The 17,280-nt window shown below is 47.2% G+C and overlaps 2 protein-coding genes and 1 long non-coding RNA gene across 5 annotated transcripts; 2 read left to right on the forward strand and 1 right to left on the reverse strand.

Annotated features, from left to right (window-relative positions):
- Window positions 1-945: 945 nt before the first annotated feature.
- On the reverse strand, window positions 946-2,563 carry CYP8B1 (cytochrome P450 family 8 subfamily B member 1). Its single transcript, XM_031686738.2, has one exon. The coding sequence runs from the start codon at window positions 2,561-2,563 to the stop codon at window positions 1,058-1,060; it is 1,506 nt and encodes a 501-aa protein (XP_031542598.2). The 3' UTR covers window positions 946-1,057.
- A 2,264-nt stretch (window positions 2,564-4,827) lies between these two features.
- On the forward strand, window positions 4,828-5,560 carry LOC140686561 (uncharacterized). The gene is made up of 2 exons (XR_012060388.1): window positions 4,828-4,966; window positions 5,381-5,560. It is a non-coding gene; the product is annotated as an uncharacterized lncRNA (long non-coding RNA).
- A 1,885-nt stretch (window positions 5,561-7,445) lies between these two features.
- On the forward strand, window positions 7,446-14,933 carry ZNF662 (zinc finger protein 662). Of its 3 annotated transcripts, XM_031686739.2 has the most exons (5): window positions 7,446-7,723; window positions 9,298-9,424; window positions 10,065-10,181; window positions 12,239-12,340; window positions 13,299-14,933. In XM_031686739.2, exons 1-5 carry the CDS (start codon window positions 7,550-7,552, stop codon window positions 14,324-14,326), a joined length of 1,548 nt encoding a protein of 515 aa, XP_031542599.1. In that variant the 5' UTR covers window positions 7,446-7,549; the 3' UTR covers window positions 14,327-14,933. The 3 variants fall into 3 exon arrangements, with proteins under 3 accessions (XP_031542599.1, XP_006200757.2, XP_031542602.1); XM_006200695.4 differs by lacking the exon at window positions 12,239-12,340 and having other exon boundaries at window positions 10,068-10,181; XM_031686742.2 differs by lacking the exons at window positions 10,065-10,181; window positions 12,239-12,340.
- The last annotated feature ends 2,347 nt before the right edge of the window (window positions 14,934-17,280 follow it).

Below are 17,280 nucleotides of genomic sequence, written 5' to 3' on the forward strand. Positions count from 1 at the left end.
GAAAAAGGAAGTAGGTAAGGGAGTCTCCCCAATATCTGCCTTGAGGGATGGGGTTGGAAGTCATGTCCTGAGCAGAGAGAGGCAGGGAAATCAGGAGAAGGGTTCAGGGCAGAAGTAGGGGGACAGTTGTTGAGTTCTGCACTGGCCCCACTGAGTCAGAGGTGCTGTGAGACCCCTGTTTGGGGGATTGGGAGTCTGGACAAAAGAGAGAGCTCTGAGCTCAGTGATGGTTGTGGAAACCAAGTGAGGGGTTGAGATCACTCCGAGGTGGGGGTGCAGAGAGGGGAGGAGGGCAGGGAGGAAGGGCTTTGAACAACTCCTACATGAAAAGCAGCCTTTCTCTAGACCTGCTCTATCCAATGCAGAAGCCACTCGCCCCACATGGCTATTGAGCACTTAGGATGTGGCTAGTCTAAACTGAGATATGCTGCAAGGGTAAAAAGTACAGGCCAGATTTCAAAGGCAATACGGAAAAAAGAAATGTAAAAATATTTCATTAATATTTTTATGTTGATTCCATGTGGACATGCTCATATTGTGGCTCTACTGGGTCAAGCAAAATATAGTATAAACAAGAATTTTGCCTGTTTCTTTTTACTTAAAATGTGTCCATAGGAAATTAAACATTACACATGTGGCTTGCCTCGTGCTGCTATTGGATGACACTGTTCCAGAAGCAGAATTCCACAGGACTTGGCATAAGTGCTGAGGACAAAAACAAAACAGAGTGGGAGGGTGGGGGCTAACATTTGCAAAATGCTCTATTACTCACCACACCCAGTTTCTGTACTGCAGCTCCTGTCAAGGCATGTATTTGCTCCTAAACTGACTTGCCCAAAGATATTTCCCCTTCCCCAGAGAATCCACTGTAACAGACAGTGTTTTAAAGAGAGGATGATAAGCTTGTGAGGTGACTAGGAGGAGGCCAAAGAGCAGGGAGGGAAAGCAGGACAGAGGAAGGGGTGGCCAATGCGAGGTCTGGGGATTCAGAGGGGCGAGACAAGGAGGGGACCCCATGGGAGCCCCCCGATCAGGCTGGCGGCCGCCTGGGCAGAGCTCACTCAGCAGGCCGCAGGCGGTAGCGGAAGCGCACCTCGTGGCTGGGCTGTGTAGTGCCAAAGCCCCAGCGCTGGGGGTCCACAGGTGGGACAGGTGTGTCAGGGTCCACCAGCTCCAGGTCAAAGTGTGTGACCATGAGCAGGACAAACAGCTTCATCTCACTGAGGGCCAAGAACCTGCCAGGGCAGATAGAGACGCCCGAGCCCCATGGCATGGTGTAGTGGTGGATCTTCTTGCCTGCCTTGTAGAAGTCTACTTTTCGGCTGCCACTGGGAGTGAGAAAGCGATCGTACTTGAAGGTAGTTGGCTCAGGGTGGATGTCAGGGTCCATGTGCACTGAGAGATAAGGGAAGAGGGCCAGGATGTCTCCACTGCGGAGCAGGTAGTCCTGCCCATTGGACATCTTCAGGATGTGGTCATTGTTCACCACCCTGAGGAGGGTGGGCGCAGCCCCCAGCCGCAGTGTCTCTTCCATCACACTGTCCAACACTGGCATTTGGTGCAGGGCGCTGATGTTGAAGTCGAAGGACTTCCCAGCCTCCAGCCTGGCCTCCCCCAGGACCTGGGTGGCCTCCTCCCTTACAGCCCGCATGGCCTCTGGGTGCTTCAGAAGGAACAGGAGGGCCCAGAAAGAGGTAGGCCCCGTGTTACCCTGGGAGGCCCAGAGCATCATGAAGTTGAACTTGTCCTGCATGGCTGGGACTACTCCCTGCTCCCTCAGAAACTGCAGCATGTAGGTTATCCAGTTGCTTATGCCACATTTCTCCAGGTTGTGTTCCACAGAGAGTGCCTTGTGGAAGAGACGCTGGAGCCGGCCCACTTCTAGCCACTCCCGGGGCCCCAGCAGGGAGTAGACAAACCTGGGGAACAGGCGATCGAATTTACGAAACTCCACAAATAACTCCTCCGCCTGGAGCAGTTCCTGCTTCTTGTCCTTTGTGTAGCCGAACAAGCTCAGGTAGCCGGCCTTGAACAGGATGTTGTAGCAGAAGCGAAAGAGGCCATCCTCATGCCAGCAGCTGGCATCCGGACTTGGGCCGGTGGACCCCAGCATAGCCAAGGACAGGCTGTCCAGCATGGCTCTGTTGAGCTCCTCCAAGCCATCCCCCATGAGGTGCTTGGTGCTGGCTGAGTGAATCATCCGGTAGTCTCCCTGCACGGAGCGGTAGCCAAATACCTTTAGCACCAATTTTTCCGCGTATTCCACAAAATCTAGTTTTCTCTGTGCATCCTTGAGGATGGGGCCAAAGGAAAGGGGGTCCATGACAAAGGTGAAGTACTGACCCCCTAGCTGCACTGTGAATATCTCCCCATGCTTGGCCCGCATGTGCTTCAGAAATTCAAACATATTCTTCCGGAAAGCCATGGCATGGCCCAGCCAGGGAATGGAGCCCTTATCCAGAGGGGGTTCCCTGGGTCTTCGTTGCCGGAGCATCCCCAGCAGCCACATGCACCCGACAATGGCCACCAGCAGGGCTCCCAGCACTGGCCCCCAGAGCACCATGGTTGTGCTCTTCCAGGTTGAGCTCTGGATACACTGTTTTCTGGCTGCCAGAAGAGAGCTTTTGGGAGAACTTGACAAGTTGGGGATGGGAAAGTTTGTCCATGTGGACCTTGTCCTGTAGCTGCAAGTTACCATAAATAACTCTGGCGAGATAGTACCTGGGAGCAAAATTTCCAGGGAATTTCCAGGACCTGGTCATGTGTGAGGAGGAGGTGGGATCAGGAAGAAGGCCAGAAGGAAGACTTGAGCTATGGTTACAGCCTACTCACTAGCTTCAGGCTTTGTTCTGACTTTTTCAGAACCATCTCCAACATCTTCTCTGCCAAGTCTTTGACCCCACTCTTACTCCTGTGACTTATTGATTATTCTCTCCTTTATTTACTCCTGAATTCATGTATTCATTAATTTGCTAGCTCAGTTAGCCAAAATGCACCAGGTACTTACTAAGTTTCACACCCATCCTCTCCTCTTTTTTAAAAGACCCACAGCACCTCCCAGATGGAGGTCCCTTCAAGCACAGGTTCAGATTTCAGGCCCTGAGCCTCTTGCCAGTCAGCTGGCACACTCCTCTAGCAAGAAGTACAGATTGGGAATATTGGAATTAGGAAATGTCAGAGATAACAGGGACTTCAAACCAATTACTTGATTTCACCATAAAGATCTAGATTCAGAGTGTAGTGGGGACTTTTTCTGACAGTTTCCCTGGCTTGGATGAGGTGAGCTGACTGTTTACTGGGGGCCTTCTGTGAGATGTCAGGCCAGGTCCCTGCCAGCAGGCCCAAGAAGAGGAAAGCTGTGATATTGACGCTAAGGCTTTAGTCAAGCAGCCTGGCCCATAACTGCAGGTTCAGACTCAATTCAACAAATTCTAATGACCCTCAAGTTACTCTTTAACTTCCTAAATAACCAGTAAACAGGGACTTTGTCTTCTCAGACAACTGTAAGACTTTTCATTGCTTTCTTCAGTGAGGTCCTTTTGCCCTATGCAGCTCCTCCCAGGAGAGAGCTGAAAACATCCACACTCTGCCTCTACAAAGTCCTCTCTGATTGCTCAGCAAGTACTCAGCTCCATCAACTCTCCCCAGCCTTAGAATATGGTCAGAAACTGTCATGGGCCATCTCCAATGAGCTGAACTTTGTCCCTCAGTTTTTAATGGATGGCAGCACCATCTTACATTCGTTCTCACTTTCATTCATTTATTCATTCACTCATACTCACTCATTTACTCATTCCATCTTTTCTTGGAACAGCCCCATCTATCCATTCAACAAATATTTACTGTATACTTAATTGCCAGAAATTTTGCTACAACCTTAAATTAGATAGACCCTGTCCCTGCCCTCTTGGAGGCCTAAGGAAGGGGAAAAGTTCCTAAACCATTGCCCAAAGAAGTATATAATCACAGTTGTGTTAAGCGCTGCAAAGTAGAGCAGAGCGGGAAAGAGGATGGGGAGGCCACACTGATCAGGTAGTAAGTGGAGGCCTGGAGGATAACAAGGCCAGGTCAATGCCTGTTGTGTGTCATCGTGCATGGTGCCAGAGGTAGATGTGGGAGGGTGGCTAAGGCTTGTGACAGGGTCACCCCAAGGTATGGGGTGCACACCTACTCTAGGGCCAGTGTGGTTGGAGAGCTCAGAGGAAGGGTAAGAGTCTCTAGTAGGATGCGGGTTCGGTAGGCTCAATGAGGATTCCTGCTTTGACCCATCACGCTGCACTGAACCCTTCTCACGCCGCCAGCAGGTCCAGCCACCCTTGCTTCTGGGTACGGCGCAGTGGGGTCGCTAATGGGTGGCCGGATGTATCAGCAGGTGGAGACTGGCCGACCCAAGGGGAATCGACCCATGCAGCTGCGCTCCCAGCCTAGCAATGCAGAACGAGCACCGCAGCTACGCGGGAGGGCAGGGGCGGAGTCACCGTGGTGGGTCGGGCGGTCCTGGAGGACCAACGACACGCAGAGGCGACCTCCGGGCCTGCTAGAGCGGCCGCGGGCCCGAGGTCCGGAAAAGTCGTAACGCACTTCCGCCCCTGTGGCCTCCGCGATGGCGCTTTTGGGTAGGCTAGGCATCGTAGGTAGTTGTTCGTGTGGCGGCGCCCTCTGTCTGTGGGTACGCGGAGCTTTTCCGCGACGCACTGTGTGTCATTTCGTCTGCAGAGCACTCAGTAAGGGAGTGGGGGTAGAGGGAGGAGCTGCAGAGAGGCTGCCTCGTTACCTACACCGCCGTTTGTTTCCAACGCGGGCACTGAACGAAGCCACCACTTATGCCCAAGTTCTTGTCTCAATAAGCCCGGCTGGAGCATCGTTCTGTTATACTTCAACATTTTTTGTGCTCCTTTGTTGCTCACCTCATTTGCACATTCCATGGTGGGCAGGAGGATGGTTGAGTTCTTTAGACAGGGCTAAGGTGGGTTTCTGGTCTTGACTGATCTTATGTCTTCTTATTCCCATATACGGCACAGAATTTTGAGCAACTGTGCACCGACCAAAGGGTTTCGTTAACCTGCTGTGGTTCCTGTATCAGGGTTCTCCTCTGGGATTCTCTAGTCCGGATGAACTGGCTATCCTTTGAGGCTTGTTTGCCCTTTGTACCAATTCTGGATGATATTGATGACTCCTCCAATGCTAGCCACTTCCTGTCCACTGTCTCACCCCCAGAAGTCAACAGCAGTACCTTGAAATGGAGATGTGGGGGAGATACTATTTTACCCTGCCTTTAGATCAGAAAATAGTCCTATTTAAGAATTTTCTATTCTTATTTTGAGAATTTACCATAAGCCAAGAATTATGCTAAGTGCTTTACATGTTTTATGTCTTCTAGTTCCTGGATCAACTTGTGTCAGGGATCTTCAAGACCACCTTCCCGTTCAGAGATTCCCTAGAAGAACTCACAGGACTTGGCATATAGTTTTACTCATGATTAAGATTTATTAGAGTGGTGTACTAAGGATACGTATCTGAATCATAAGGGAAAAAGATGTGTCGAGTCTGAAGGAATCCATGTATAAGCTTCCTCATGCTTTCTTCTTGAAAGAAGTATTCACATGAGAAATCAGAAAACACCTTGAGATGAGTGAAAAAAAACCACCATTCCAAAACTTAATGACATATAGTGGAATCACTCAGAGGGAAAATTATAGTTGCAAATGCTTACATTAAAAAGGAAACTCTTGAATCAATAACCTAACCTAACACCATAAGAAACTAGAAAAGAAAAGCAAGTTAAACCCAAAGCTAGCAGAAGGAAGGAAATAGTAAAGATTAGAGCAGTGATAAATGAAACAGAGGATAGAAAACAATAGAGAAAAATCAGTGAAACCAAAAATTGATTATTTGAAGAGTTCAACAAAATTGACAAACCTTTAGCTAGACTGACTAAGAAAAAGAGAAGATGCAAATAACTAAAGTCAGAAATGAAAATGGGGACATTACTACCAAACTTACAGAGACAGGAAGGATTATAAGATAACACTGAATAACTGTACACTTACAAATTAGATAACATAGAAGAAATGGACAAATTCCTAAGTAGAAAATCTCAATAGGATGATAACAAGAAATTAAGTCACTAATTAAAACTCCCAACAAGGAAAAATCCTAAGCCAGATAGCTTTACTGTGAATTCTACCAAACACATTTAAAGAATTAAAACCAATCCTCAAGCTTTTTCCAAAAAATTAAAGAGGGAAACATTCATAACTCATTTTGTGGGGCCAGTAGTACCGTGAAACCAAAGCCAGATGAAGACATCACATGAAAGAAAATTTCAGACCAGTATCCCTTATGAATATAGATGCAGAAGACTTAAATGAAATATTAGCAAGTCAAATTTAACAACCTATTGAAAGGATGATTCACTATAACCAGGTGGGGTTTGTATCAGAAATTCAACAGTGAGTGAACATGAGAAAATCAATACATCACACTTACAGGGTGAGGGGGAAAAAGCCCTACATGATCATCTCAGTTGATATAGAAAACACATTTGACAAAACTGAACACCTTTTCATGATAAAGTCTCTCAGAAGACTAGACATAGAGGGAAGATTCCTCAACACAATAAAGGGTATTTGTAAAGAACCTACAGTTGTATTGCCCCTGGATTTCTTGCTGGCCAGTGTAGGTGGGGTATGTGCCATTGCCATTATCTCTTTCCTCACCTGGATTAATAACTTAGCTAGCTTGGCTCTGGATGGGAAGCCTGACTGTAGTCTTTCCTCCAGTGAGCCTAGTTGTACTGTGAGTCAGTCATGGTCACTCTTGTCTAGTGTTGCCTAAGACAAATGGAATGTATTTGGCCTAAGCCTCTATCAGTACAATTAATTAGAGTATCTGATGATCTACGTGGTGACTTACGCTCTCGAGAATTCTTTATGTGTGAGAAGTTGGGAGGTAAAATTGTGGGGGAATGGTTCTACCATAGTGCCCTGGCAATTCTGCACATATCTCTAAAAGCCCTGCAGGCAAAGCCTTGAACTATAGCCATTCTGAGTCTTGTCAGATCACTTTGTCATCCTTCCAGAACATGAGAGGATGAGAGGAGATTTGTGAGCTTTTGAGGCCATCTCCTGCTTCTGTCCCTATCCCTGTGGGAGGCTAACATGAGATACTTTCTCATTGCCTCCCAGATTCTGATGAGGTGGAGAAGAAGTGTGATCAGTGGGGAGAAAGGGGTCAGGGAAGGATTCCAAGAGGAAGCCTTCTTCCCAGCACCCCTGCTCTCCCCAATCCCTGCAGCGCCCAGAGCTGCAGTCGGAGAGCGGGACCACTCTCCCCTTCCTCCTTTGCTGGGCAAGAAGGGAGGACCACAGAGACTCGGAGCCCTCCACCGTGCTAGAGAAGCCGGAATGGCAGGAGTGCCGCAGCCTCCACCTCTCCCGTGCGGAGATCTGGTTCACGCAGAACGTGGGAAGCTGGGCGTGAGGCTTGCGGGTTGGCGAGGGCGCGGACCGTGGGTCTTGCTCTGGAGTCTCCAGGGCGCGGAGCCGCTATGTCAGGCCCGCCCAGGCCCGAAACATCCCTCCCCGACCCGGGGCAGCCCCGAGTCGGGCCTGGCGAGTGCTCGCTTCCCCGGAGGGCGGCCGCGGCCCTGGCGAGCGGGGCCCGTTTCGGCCCTGCGCTCGAGCTGCTGCCGGGACAGGCCACGCCGGCCCGGTCGCGCCCGGTGAGTGCGGGGCCGGCGCTGAGGAGCTGGCTCGGCTCCGCCCCGGGATCTAGGCCCAGATGAGGGGCAGAGAGGGGGTAGTGCGGCGACCTCGGGGTACAGACCCAGAGTGGAGGGCCCAGAGGAACAGGCAGGGGCAGAGTGAATTCGACGTCCCCAGGACTGGCGGCGGCCAGGGAAGCATACTGGCATGGGCCAGTGCTGGGGCAGAGGTGTTCACAGAGCGCTGTGCGCGGCGAGGGGTGGCCAGAATTTCCATGATTGGTTTTACAGAGCAGGTTTTGTTTGAGATGGGTCTTGAGATAAATATGAGTTTGCAGGTGCAGGAGGAAGGAGCTGGATCTTCAGGCAGGGGGAACTGCAGGTGCAAGGGCACAAATCCCGGCAAGGAAAGGGTTTTGGTTCATGATGGGGTGGTGACGGGACAGGGCGTGAGGTGGTCTTGCAGGAGATAATCCTGAAGTAAGCTGGATCGCTGAATGGTGACTGGAATTGTCAGCAGTGCAGAGGATTTAGGCTTTTTTAGGTAGGCAAAGGTGAACCAGCCAAAGCCTTTGAGCCTGGGAGTGCTGGATAAGTTGTTGTGGGGACTTTGTAGGACAAGGACTGATATGAAATGAACTGGAATTGGCCCCTCCATAGTATGGAGATTGAGATCCGGAATGAGGCAGTTTCTGAGAATTAGAAGCAGTCCTGATGGCCCTAAGTTGGCCCTGTTTGTATTTCTTAAGCGAGAAAGAGAAAAAGAAAAGAAAGGTGCAGGAGCTGGGGCTCTCCGAGATACAGAGAAAGGGTCATTGAGGTTAGAATGTGGGGAAGAAAGAGTAGGGTGGGGTGGTATAGAGGGCGTGTTGAGGTGGGCAAGCTCAGGGAGTAGAGTCAGGATTCTGCCCTGTTGAGAACAGCCTCTAGAACAGTCTGAATGTTCTGAAGTGCCCTGAACCGCTGCTTCTGCTGGTGGCAGTGACTCAGAGGGAGAGAAGCACAAGTGTCCGCCCCAGGGAAAGCCGGGGTGGTAGGAGGGAGGATAGAAGGTAGGTAAGGGAGGACAGTAGGTAGGTAAGAGCCAGAGAGTCAAACAGGCCTGAATTCTCTCTCAGTTCTGCAACTTGGGGAGAGGTTAATCTCTGAGCCTTGGTTTCCTCTTCTATAAAATGGATCTCATACCCTCCTCAGATGCTGTGACGCACACACAGAGTAATGTACGTAAAGTGCTTGGCACAGTCAGTGGTAGTTGCTCTTGTCAAGGATTGGTGACCTCTGAGGGAGACACACTGGAGAAAGGATGGCAGCTAGAGCACATGTAGGGATGGACAGGGAAAACTTGCAGAGACTTATTGAAAAGATGAGGGGATGTTTGCTGAAGTAAAAATGAAGAGACATGAGAAGATTGATGGCTGATCCCTTATATCTTTGTAAGTAGGGGTGAATATCTGCTGAGAGTTCCCTTAGACATTCAGAATCCAGAAACTCGATGGGCACCGACTCCAGTATTTCTTGGTGCCTGGTCTGCCCCTTATTCCAGGCCTGGGTCCTGGGATTGTCCCAGGGCATTTAAACACATGTTGTTTCAGGAGTCAGTGACCTTCGAGGACGTGGCCATCTACTTCTCTGAAAACGAATGGACCGGCCTGGCCCCTGCTCAGAGGGCCCTGTACAGGGATGTGATGCTGGAGAATTATGGGGCTCTGGCTTCCTTGGGTAAGGGTCTTTCCCTTTGGACTCTGCCTCTGCCCTTCAGAATTTCTTGTCTCCTTCTTCCTCAAAGACTCAGGAGCTTTTGATAACCCTCAGCTAAGTGGCAACTTCAGGCTCTTGGATTCTTAATGACCCGACCTTAGTGGTTGGTTGAAAGTAGGAAGTCCTGGTATCAATTTGGGCCTCATGTGGGACTTCCTTGCCCCCAGGGGAGGACTTCTGATCTCCTAACACATGTGCTGTGGGTACAGTAGGAAGAGAGAAGAGTCCTGTTGCCCCCCACCCACCCCCCGAGCCCTCAGTTCCCTGTCACCTCAGTTTGGGAGACCCAGCCCAATACCATGCATCCTCATGCAGGTGTCTGAACTTAGAGCACAGGAAAGCTCAGTTCCTTATTGAGTAAAATCATCTATTTTAATCATCACCCAGTTATTGAGCACCTCTTACTCTGCTTTCTGACCTTTGTCAGCCTCCTGGCCCCTCTCCCCTGGGTCTCCTGGCCCTTTCCCTGGTCTTCCTTTTCTTGTTCTCCCTAGTAATCTTCCTTCTTTCCCCTCCTGCCCCTGAAGACACGGGCCTGGGAGGAGCCATGGGATTGCTCTCTCACCCACTCACCAGCCTGTCCCATTTCCTTCCCCTCAAGCAGCGTTTCCATTTCCCAAACCGGCTCTGATTTTCCAGCTGGAGCAAGGGGAAGCACCCTGGAGCTCGGCTCCGCAGGGAGCTCTGGATGGAGAGGGCCCGAGGGGCATCTCCTCAGGTGAGTGAGGACACACGTGCCAGTCATCCAACCAGTTCCCTTGTCTTGATCTTTAAATTGTGATTTTAGCTATGTGTTTAGGTAACTAGTGCTGTGGACACCAGTGGGATTCCTTTCTGTCCTCTGTGTTCCCATGGTTTTCCATCTTCTTGAGTCCTTGTTTTATTCATCCTGGCTCCTCCGTGTGCCATCTTTATACACCTGTTCTGCCTCTTCCCCGTCTCCACTGTTCTTTTTGTGGCCACCGTTTATCTTTACTCCCTGATTTTTCTGTTTACCTTCTGACCTGAGGTGGCCTTTCTAATTTCCTGGTTTGCTTATAATCTTCCGGCAGAAGATTCTGACTGTCCTTTAGGGTATCATGGCCATTTTTATCATTAGAAATCAAGAAGTCTAAATAACCCTGAGCCAAATAGTTTCCATTCCTCAGGGATTTCTGATGGGAAAGCCCTAGTGTTTGTTTAGGCCCAACACAGGGCTTTCTTGCTCCTAATTTCCTACTGAGAACTGTGTTCTCTTACTGCCTCCCTGGCCCCATTTCAGCTTCTTCCCACAGGGGCTCTTCCATGGGCACCAGTGTAACTTGAACTTCCCCATTCTCACAATTCCTGCTGTGCCTGGCAGTCTTTCCATTTTAGGATACCCTTGATGGCAAGTAACAACCCAATTCAAACTGGCCTAAATAATATAGAAGGCTTTGTTGTTCTGCATAACTGGTAAGTCCTTAGCTAGAATGGGCTGTGGGTACAGTTTGATCAGAATTTCAATCTCTGCTCTTCTCTGGCTCCTTGTGTGTTGGTTTTGTCTACAATCTGGCTCCTCTCATGGTTGTAAGATGATTAATAGTTGTAACCAGGACTGTGCTCCTTCATACCTAGGGGGAAACAGGGCAGGCCTCCCTCAGGCTTTAACCATTTTGAATCAAAGTCCCAGTGTTGCTCTGATGCACCATGTTAAGTTTTATGCCAGCTCTAAATCAATCACCGTAGCCACGGAAAAACTGTGCACTGATTGACTTGGCCTGGATTGCTACTCCCTGAATGGATCTCTCATGTAGTGAGTGAGATGGGATAATCTGCCTGACTTAGGTCAGTGAAGGTCTGTACTAGGAGCTGGAGGTGGGATCACTCCCACCCAGAGGGCCTGGCTACTCCCTGAATGGGCAAAAGTTGGAGGCCATGTAGGGAGGCAACTACAGTGTCCTCCACGTTCTCTCAGGATCTCAGTGCTTCCTTTCCCCACCGCTCAAGAGAGTTTCCTATCTTTGCTTTAGGCAGAAGGCTAACAGCTAAGTTATTCCTTGAGCAAAACCCTGACTCCCTGACCTGCAGCAGACCTCCTTGGAGCTCATGTCTGTACTCAAAGTCCACTTTTGTCTAAGAATATTCATGAGACACACAGCCCTTTGCCTCTGCAACGTAAATGGTCATCATCTGGAAAATTCAGAATTGATCTGTTTCTTAGACAGCTTTGGATGGCACTTACAAAGAGACAGATCTTAGTTAAGACTGAGGAATTTATTAGAGTGGACCTTTGTGAATAGAGGTGCTTATCATTAGAGTAAGAAGTGACTTTGGGAAATGGCTAAATAAAACTGTGAGGCCATTTCTTATGGATGCCATAGAGAGACCCACTGATCCCTTGTGGAAAGAGAAGGCGGTAGATTGATAGGAAGGAAACTAGGAGACTGTGGTTTCCCAACATAGTCTCAGGGACAACGCTTTGCAATTCTGTCCCATCCTGGTACTTTTCTATGTGAACTAGCCTTCAGCTCCTAGGGGCAGGTGCAGAAGAGACCTTACTTAGTCTTTCCTATTTCTTCTTAACATTTTAAAATGAGCGCTAAGCTTTTGTGTTTTGGTGAACTGATGGAATCACAACCTCGCTATACCTTTACTTCCTATGTTTTATATTATTAGCCTCAAGTTTCAGGTCATTTTGTTACCTGTCTTACCACCAACTGTCATTTTCCTGTACCACTTCCATCTCTGTTCCTTTCTTAATGGGCCCCATTCTTCCCAACTCAGCCAGACTTGTTTATATCTTGACCCTGGCAGGATATCCGTTTCTAAAGCCTGCTGGGGTCTCCCATCTTGAGGAGGTGGAAGAGCCATTGAAACGGAAACTGCAAGGAGAGGGTCCAAGCTTAATTTGTACTGGTAAGTGAGAGGGAAAAGCGCACTTTCTCCCAGTCACATAGTTCCCTCTGTCTTTTGTAAAATATTAACATTCCATTTACCACTTATGTTCTCAATAAAAGGCCCTAAGAACTTCCAAATCAATCAATCAATCAAGAGAAAACGCTAAACTTTCAGCTTTTATTTGGACAAGGTCAGTTAAAAATTGGGGGAGTTCTTGCATCCTAGGCTTAAAGTGAACAGAGGACCTACCTATCTGGCTGCTATGGTCAACCAGCACTTCAAAAGTAAATGCTGCATTTTCTTCATTGTGTTCATTACTAGGGATCAAAAATCAAGTAATATATGGCTCTTCTCCCAGAAGTGATCGCAATCTAATGGGACATTATACATAAATGTGTATTTGCCTTAAGTAATTTGGGGAAGCACGTTTCATGGTGGACCTGGTGTTTGGATTCAATGAGAAGACTTTATTTCCTTCTCTCAGTATTGAAAAGTATGAGGAAGAGTCTTCTTTCTGCTCCCCATTGTGTGTGACAAGCTCAGGCTCCCCAGGCATACCACAAAGTGTTCTTTATTTCTGGACAGGTCCTTTGCTCTGAATCCTGGGCAGTTCTTCTCATGTTATAAACCTAGCTACCTAGAAGGAACTCCAGCTCATCTCCTTTAGAGTCAATTATAAACTGTTTCCTAAGAGCATCCCCCTCAACCTCCCACCCTCCTGCCCCATGCTTGGTCTGGTGCTGGGAATCAGAGCCCTCAGCCCTCAGGGACTGTCTGTCTGCCTGTCTAGTTTCTGCCTTTTGATTTTGGTTGCCTTTTGTGTGTTAGCTCTGTTTTGCCATTTTCAGCTAGATCAGGGCCACTTAGACACAAGGGTGGCACTTGGAGAGACATGGACATACTGATACCACTTGGTGACCTTAGTCACTCTGTCATGGGTAATGATGACATTTGCAGCTGTGGTTTCTTCTTTCAGAGGGTGTGTTGAAGAGTAAGAAAAAAGATTTTATTCTGAAGAACATTTTTGAGGAGGCACAGGACCACATGGTGCTATCAAGTGGACCCCAGTGGTATGACTCCCAGGAATTCTGGCTTGGAAAAACCTGTGAAGAGGAGAAAAGCAGGTTAGGGAGATGGCCTGACTACCCCAACAGGGGAAGTGTGGAGAACACTACAAATGACATTATACAAGTGATTGTGAGAGATGAGATGATCTCAGTAGAGGAGTGTTCAGGGCATGCTGATGTTCATACCCACCTTCTTGTACGTCAGAAGATTCTTAGTGACCAGGTGTTCTATATATGTGAGGAATGTGGCAAGTGTTTTGATCAAAATGAAGACTTTGATCAACATCAGAGAATTCATAACGGGGAGAAAGTCTATGGGTGTAAGGAATGCGGGAAGACTTTCAGTTTTAGATCACATTGCATTGCACATCAGAGGGTTCATACTGGGGTGAAACCCTATGTGTGTCAAGAATGTGCTAAAGCCTTTGTTTGGAAGTCAAACCTGATTCGGCACCAGAGAATCCACACTGGAGAGAAACCCTTTGAATGTAAGGAATGCGGGAAGGGCTTTAGTCAGAACACAAGCCTTACACAACATCAGCGAATCCACACGGGGGAGAAACCATACATGTGTAAGGAATGTGGGAAAAGTTTTACTCGGAACCCAGCCCTTCTTCGACATCAGAGAATCCACACTGGGGAGAAACCTTATGAATGTAAAGACTGTGGGAAGGGCTTCATGTGGAACTCGGATCTTGCTCAGCACCAAAGGGTCCACACTGGGGAGAAGCCTCATGAATGTATGGACTGTGGGAAAAGCTTCATTTGCAAGGCACACCTTATTCGTCATCAGAGAATCCATACCGGAGAAAGACCCTATAAATGTAATGACTGTGAGAAAGCCTTCAGTCAGAATTCTGTTTTGATTAAGCACCAGAGGCGCCATGCTAGAGAGAAACCCTGTAACTGTCAGACCTCTCACCTTCTTGAACATTAGAGGATGCATGCTGGTGATACTTATTTATAATCCTTATGTTGTAGGAACCCCAACAAAATGAAATGACTGCCCACAGTTTTGCTATAACTATGGCATCCAGTATTATCTTGCCCCTTCTCCTGAACAGATACCCTGTACTCTCGTAAGACTGGTCCGCCGTCCAACCATATTCACGCTAGGCGACATTTAGTTGAGTACCTACCATGTGTCACATAGTGTGGTAACCACTTTCCATACATTCTTTAATTTTTCTTAGTCCTGTAAGGTAGGTGCTCTTATCCCCATTTTACAAATGAGAAATCTGAGGTTATAAAACTCATTGAAGTTTGTTCAGTGGTAAAGTTTAGAACTGAGATTGGACCCAGGCCTATGTGACTCCAGAATCTACTGTTCTTTACCTGTATTCGTTTCTGTTTCTGCCTATTTTTATTTGCTCAAGTTTCCCTGAGCTGAAAGTTTCCCTTCCTTATTTAAGACCCACTTCTTCATTGACCAGAACCCTCTGTGTCTTGTACTTGTAGTCAGTACCACCCAAGTTGGTACTTAATTATGTGCTATCTTACATTTTTTGAATAGTCTAATGCTTGCTAGTCCAGCTAAATGGTGCTTTGAGGACCAACACTGCATTTTTTAAAAAATGTTTTTCAAATTTTGAAACATTTATTTTTGACTAGATGTAACATGCTCATGATAAAAAAATTTGAAATAGTTCGAAAAGGTGTTCAGTGAAAAGTAAATTTCCTTGTCATTCCTGTCTCCCAGCACTTCTCAGAGATAATACATTGTTGTTGTGTCTTTCTGGATATATTCTTTATCTATATCTATATCTATATCTATATCTATATCTATATCTAATCTATATCTATCTATCTGTATCTATCTATCTATCTATCTATCTATCTATCTATCTATATTGCTTTTCATAAGTCTACCTCAGTGAAAATCAAATTTGATATAATGACATTGCAGTTACATTGCAACCTCCAGGACCTTCTCTTCCTCAGAAGTTATGGTCCTCCTTGAGGTCACCAAGATAACTTAAAGCAGTGGAGGTAGTCTGGGTTCTGTAGTCTTCGGAGACCTGATTGCCCTTGTGTTATGAGAGTATTCTGGGACTGCGAAAATGTGAATCAAGTGGGAAATGTTTTTTCCATAAAAATTTGTATAGCTACAACCCCTCTCATTGTACCACTATCCTGAATTCTCTCCTATTCTGTCCCCTTCTCATCACCATAATACCCACATCCTGAAGTAAGTTAGGGGCCCATCACCACAGGAGGGAGAATGGTCACTCTCTGATGATGGTTAATGTTCTGCTGGGTGTCCTCAACCAGTTAGCTGTGGAAATACTGTCCAGTATCTTGGCCTCATAGTCACAAATGCCCTCATTGGATCCAGGATCAAAGATAAAATAAATGCTAGGAACACATAGATTCTATGCAGCAAGCAAAGGGAAAGTGAAGGATTCCAGAATTAACTGTACTTGAAATCAGGAGTCTATAAAATAAAACAATATTATAAAAGGGGAATACAGGCTGTTAAAATATTAACCGTGAAGAAATGCAGGATATTAATGAATGGTGTGAACCATCTTAAAGGGTCAGTGAACCAAAGGCCCTACTCAGAGGAGAAGAACACGGGCCCAAACAGATGAGATCTCCGTTCCAGACGCCCCAGCTTTAGAGCAGTTGGCCCCATTGGCTATTTAGGCATCCCATCTACGAGCTCCCAGCCAGTGAATGTAATTGTTGACGAAGGAGCAAGGAAGAGAAGCCAGAAGCCTTCTCAGACCAAACTTCTGCTTCCTGAAAATGACAAACGTACTGATAACTCTAGAGTCCCTGACTGCTGAAGCCTAAGGCCAGGTAGTGAGGAGAAACTGGCCTAGCATAGTCCAGCTAGCGGGACCTAATAAGCAGTAAAAATTTTGCTTTGTACTGCACAGATCCAGGAAATGGAAATGAGCAACGTGAACATGTGTCTGGGGAAAGTTGTTCATTGAGCAAATATTACCGGGCACCTGCCAGTATGAAAAGCACTATGCCAGGGGCTGCAGAGGAATGGTGAATCAGGCCTGCTTCCTGCCTTCCTGGAACATTATTCTAGTGAAAGAGACCAGCCAAAAAAAAAAAAAAATCGGGAGTAAAATTATTAGTTTGCTAAGTGCTATGGAGGGAATGAACAAGGTACAGAAAGAGGGGGCCCTTTAAATAGATGCTCAGGAAAGACCTATCCTAGGAGGAAACATGAGAGCTAAGGATGAGCAAGAGTCTCTTGTATCCGAAACAGCAGGCAGATGAAACAGTTGTGCAGACTCCCTAACGTGTGAAGAGTTTGGTGTGTTCAAGAGACCAGATGGTTTTAGCGTAATGATCAGGGTAGGTGTGGCACCACTGAGAGTTGTAGAGATAGATGAGTTAGATCATTCAATTCCATCCTAATTGAAAAGAAGTCACTGAAGGGTATTCAGTGGAGGAATGACATGTTTGATTCATATTTTTAGACGATGATAAATTCTCTGGCTGCTGATAGAAAATAGATTGTAAGGGAACAAAAGTGAATGTAGTTGGAAAGTTGGAGACGATGGTGGCCTGGAGAGGGAGGTGGTAATGGAAGTGAAGAGAAGGTGGATTTAAGATATATTTTGGAAATAAAATCAGTGAGCTGCTAATGGGTTGGACACAAGGATAGTGGACAGGGAGGAACCAGGGACAGCTTCTGGTTTCTGGCTTGAGCAGCTGGGTTAGACAGTAGTGCCACTTACCGGAACAAATAAGACTGGGATGGGAATAGGTTTGGGGATGGAAAAATCTAGAACTCTGTTTTGGATTAATATTTGTGACATTTGTGAGATCTGTAATTAGAAATTTCAAGTAGGTGGTTTTATACATGGGTTGGAGCTCTGGGTTAGTGATATCTGGAGCTGTACACGTGGGAGTGATCAAATGAGCAGG

Source organism: Vicugna pacos, chromosome 17 (genome assembly GCF_048564905.1).
Source record: "Vicugna pacos chromosome 17, VicPac4, whole genome shotgun sequence".
Classification (NCBI taxonomy): Eukaryota; Metazoa; Chordata; class Mammalia; order Artiodactyla; family Camelidae; genus Vicugna; species Vicugna pacos.

Coding starts and splice junctions, on each gene's coding strand:
- CYP8B1 (XM_031686738.2), bottom strand. CDS start 2,563: ATGGTGCTCTGGGGGCCAGTGCTGGGAGCCCTGCTGGTGGCCATTGTC.
- ZNF662 (XM_031686739.2), top strand. CDS start 7,550: ATGTCAGGCCCGCCCAGGCCCGAAACATCCCTCCCCGACCCGGGGCAG. Junction 7,724..9,297: donor CGCCGGCCCGGTCGCGCCCG/GTGAGTGCGGGG, acceptor ATGTTGTTTCAG/GAGTCAGTGACCTTCGAGGA. Junction 12,341..13,298: donor TCCAAGCTTAATTTGTACTG/GTAAGTGAGAGG, acceptor TTCTTCTTTCAG/AGGGTGTGTTGAAGAGTAAG.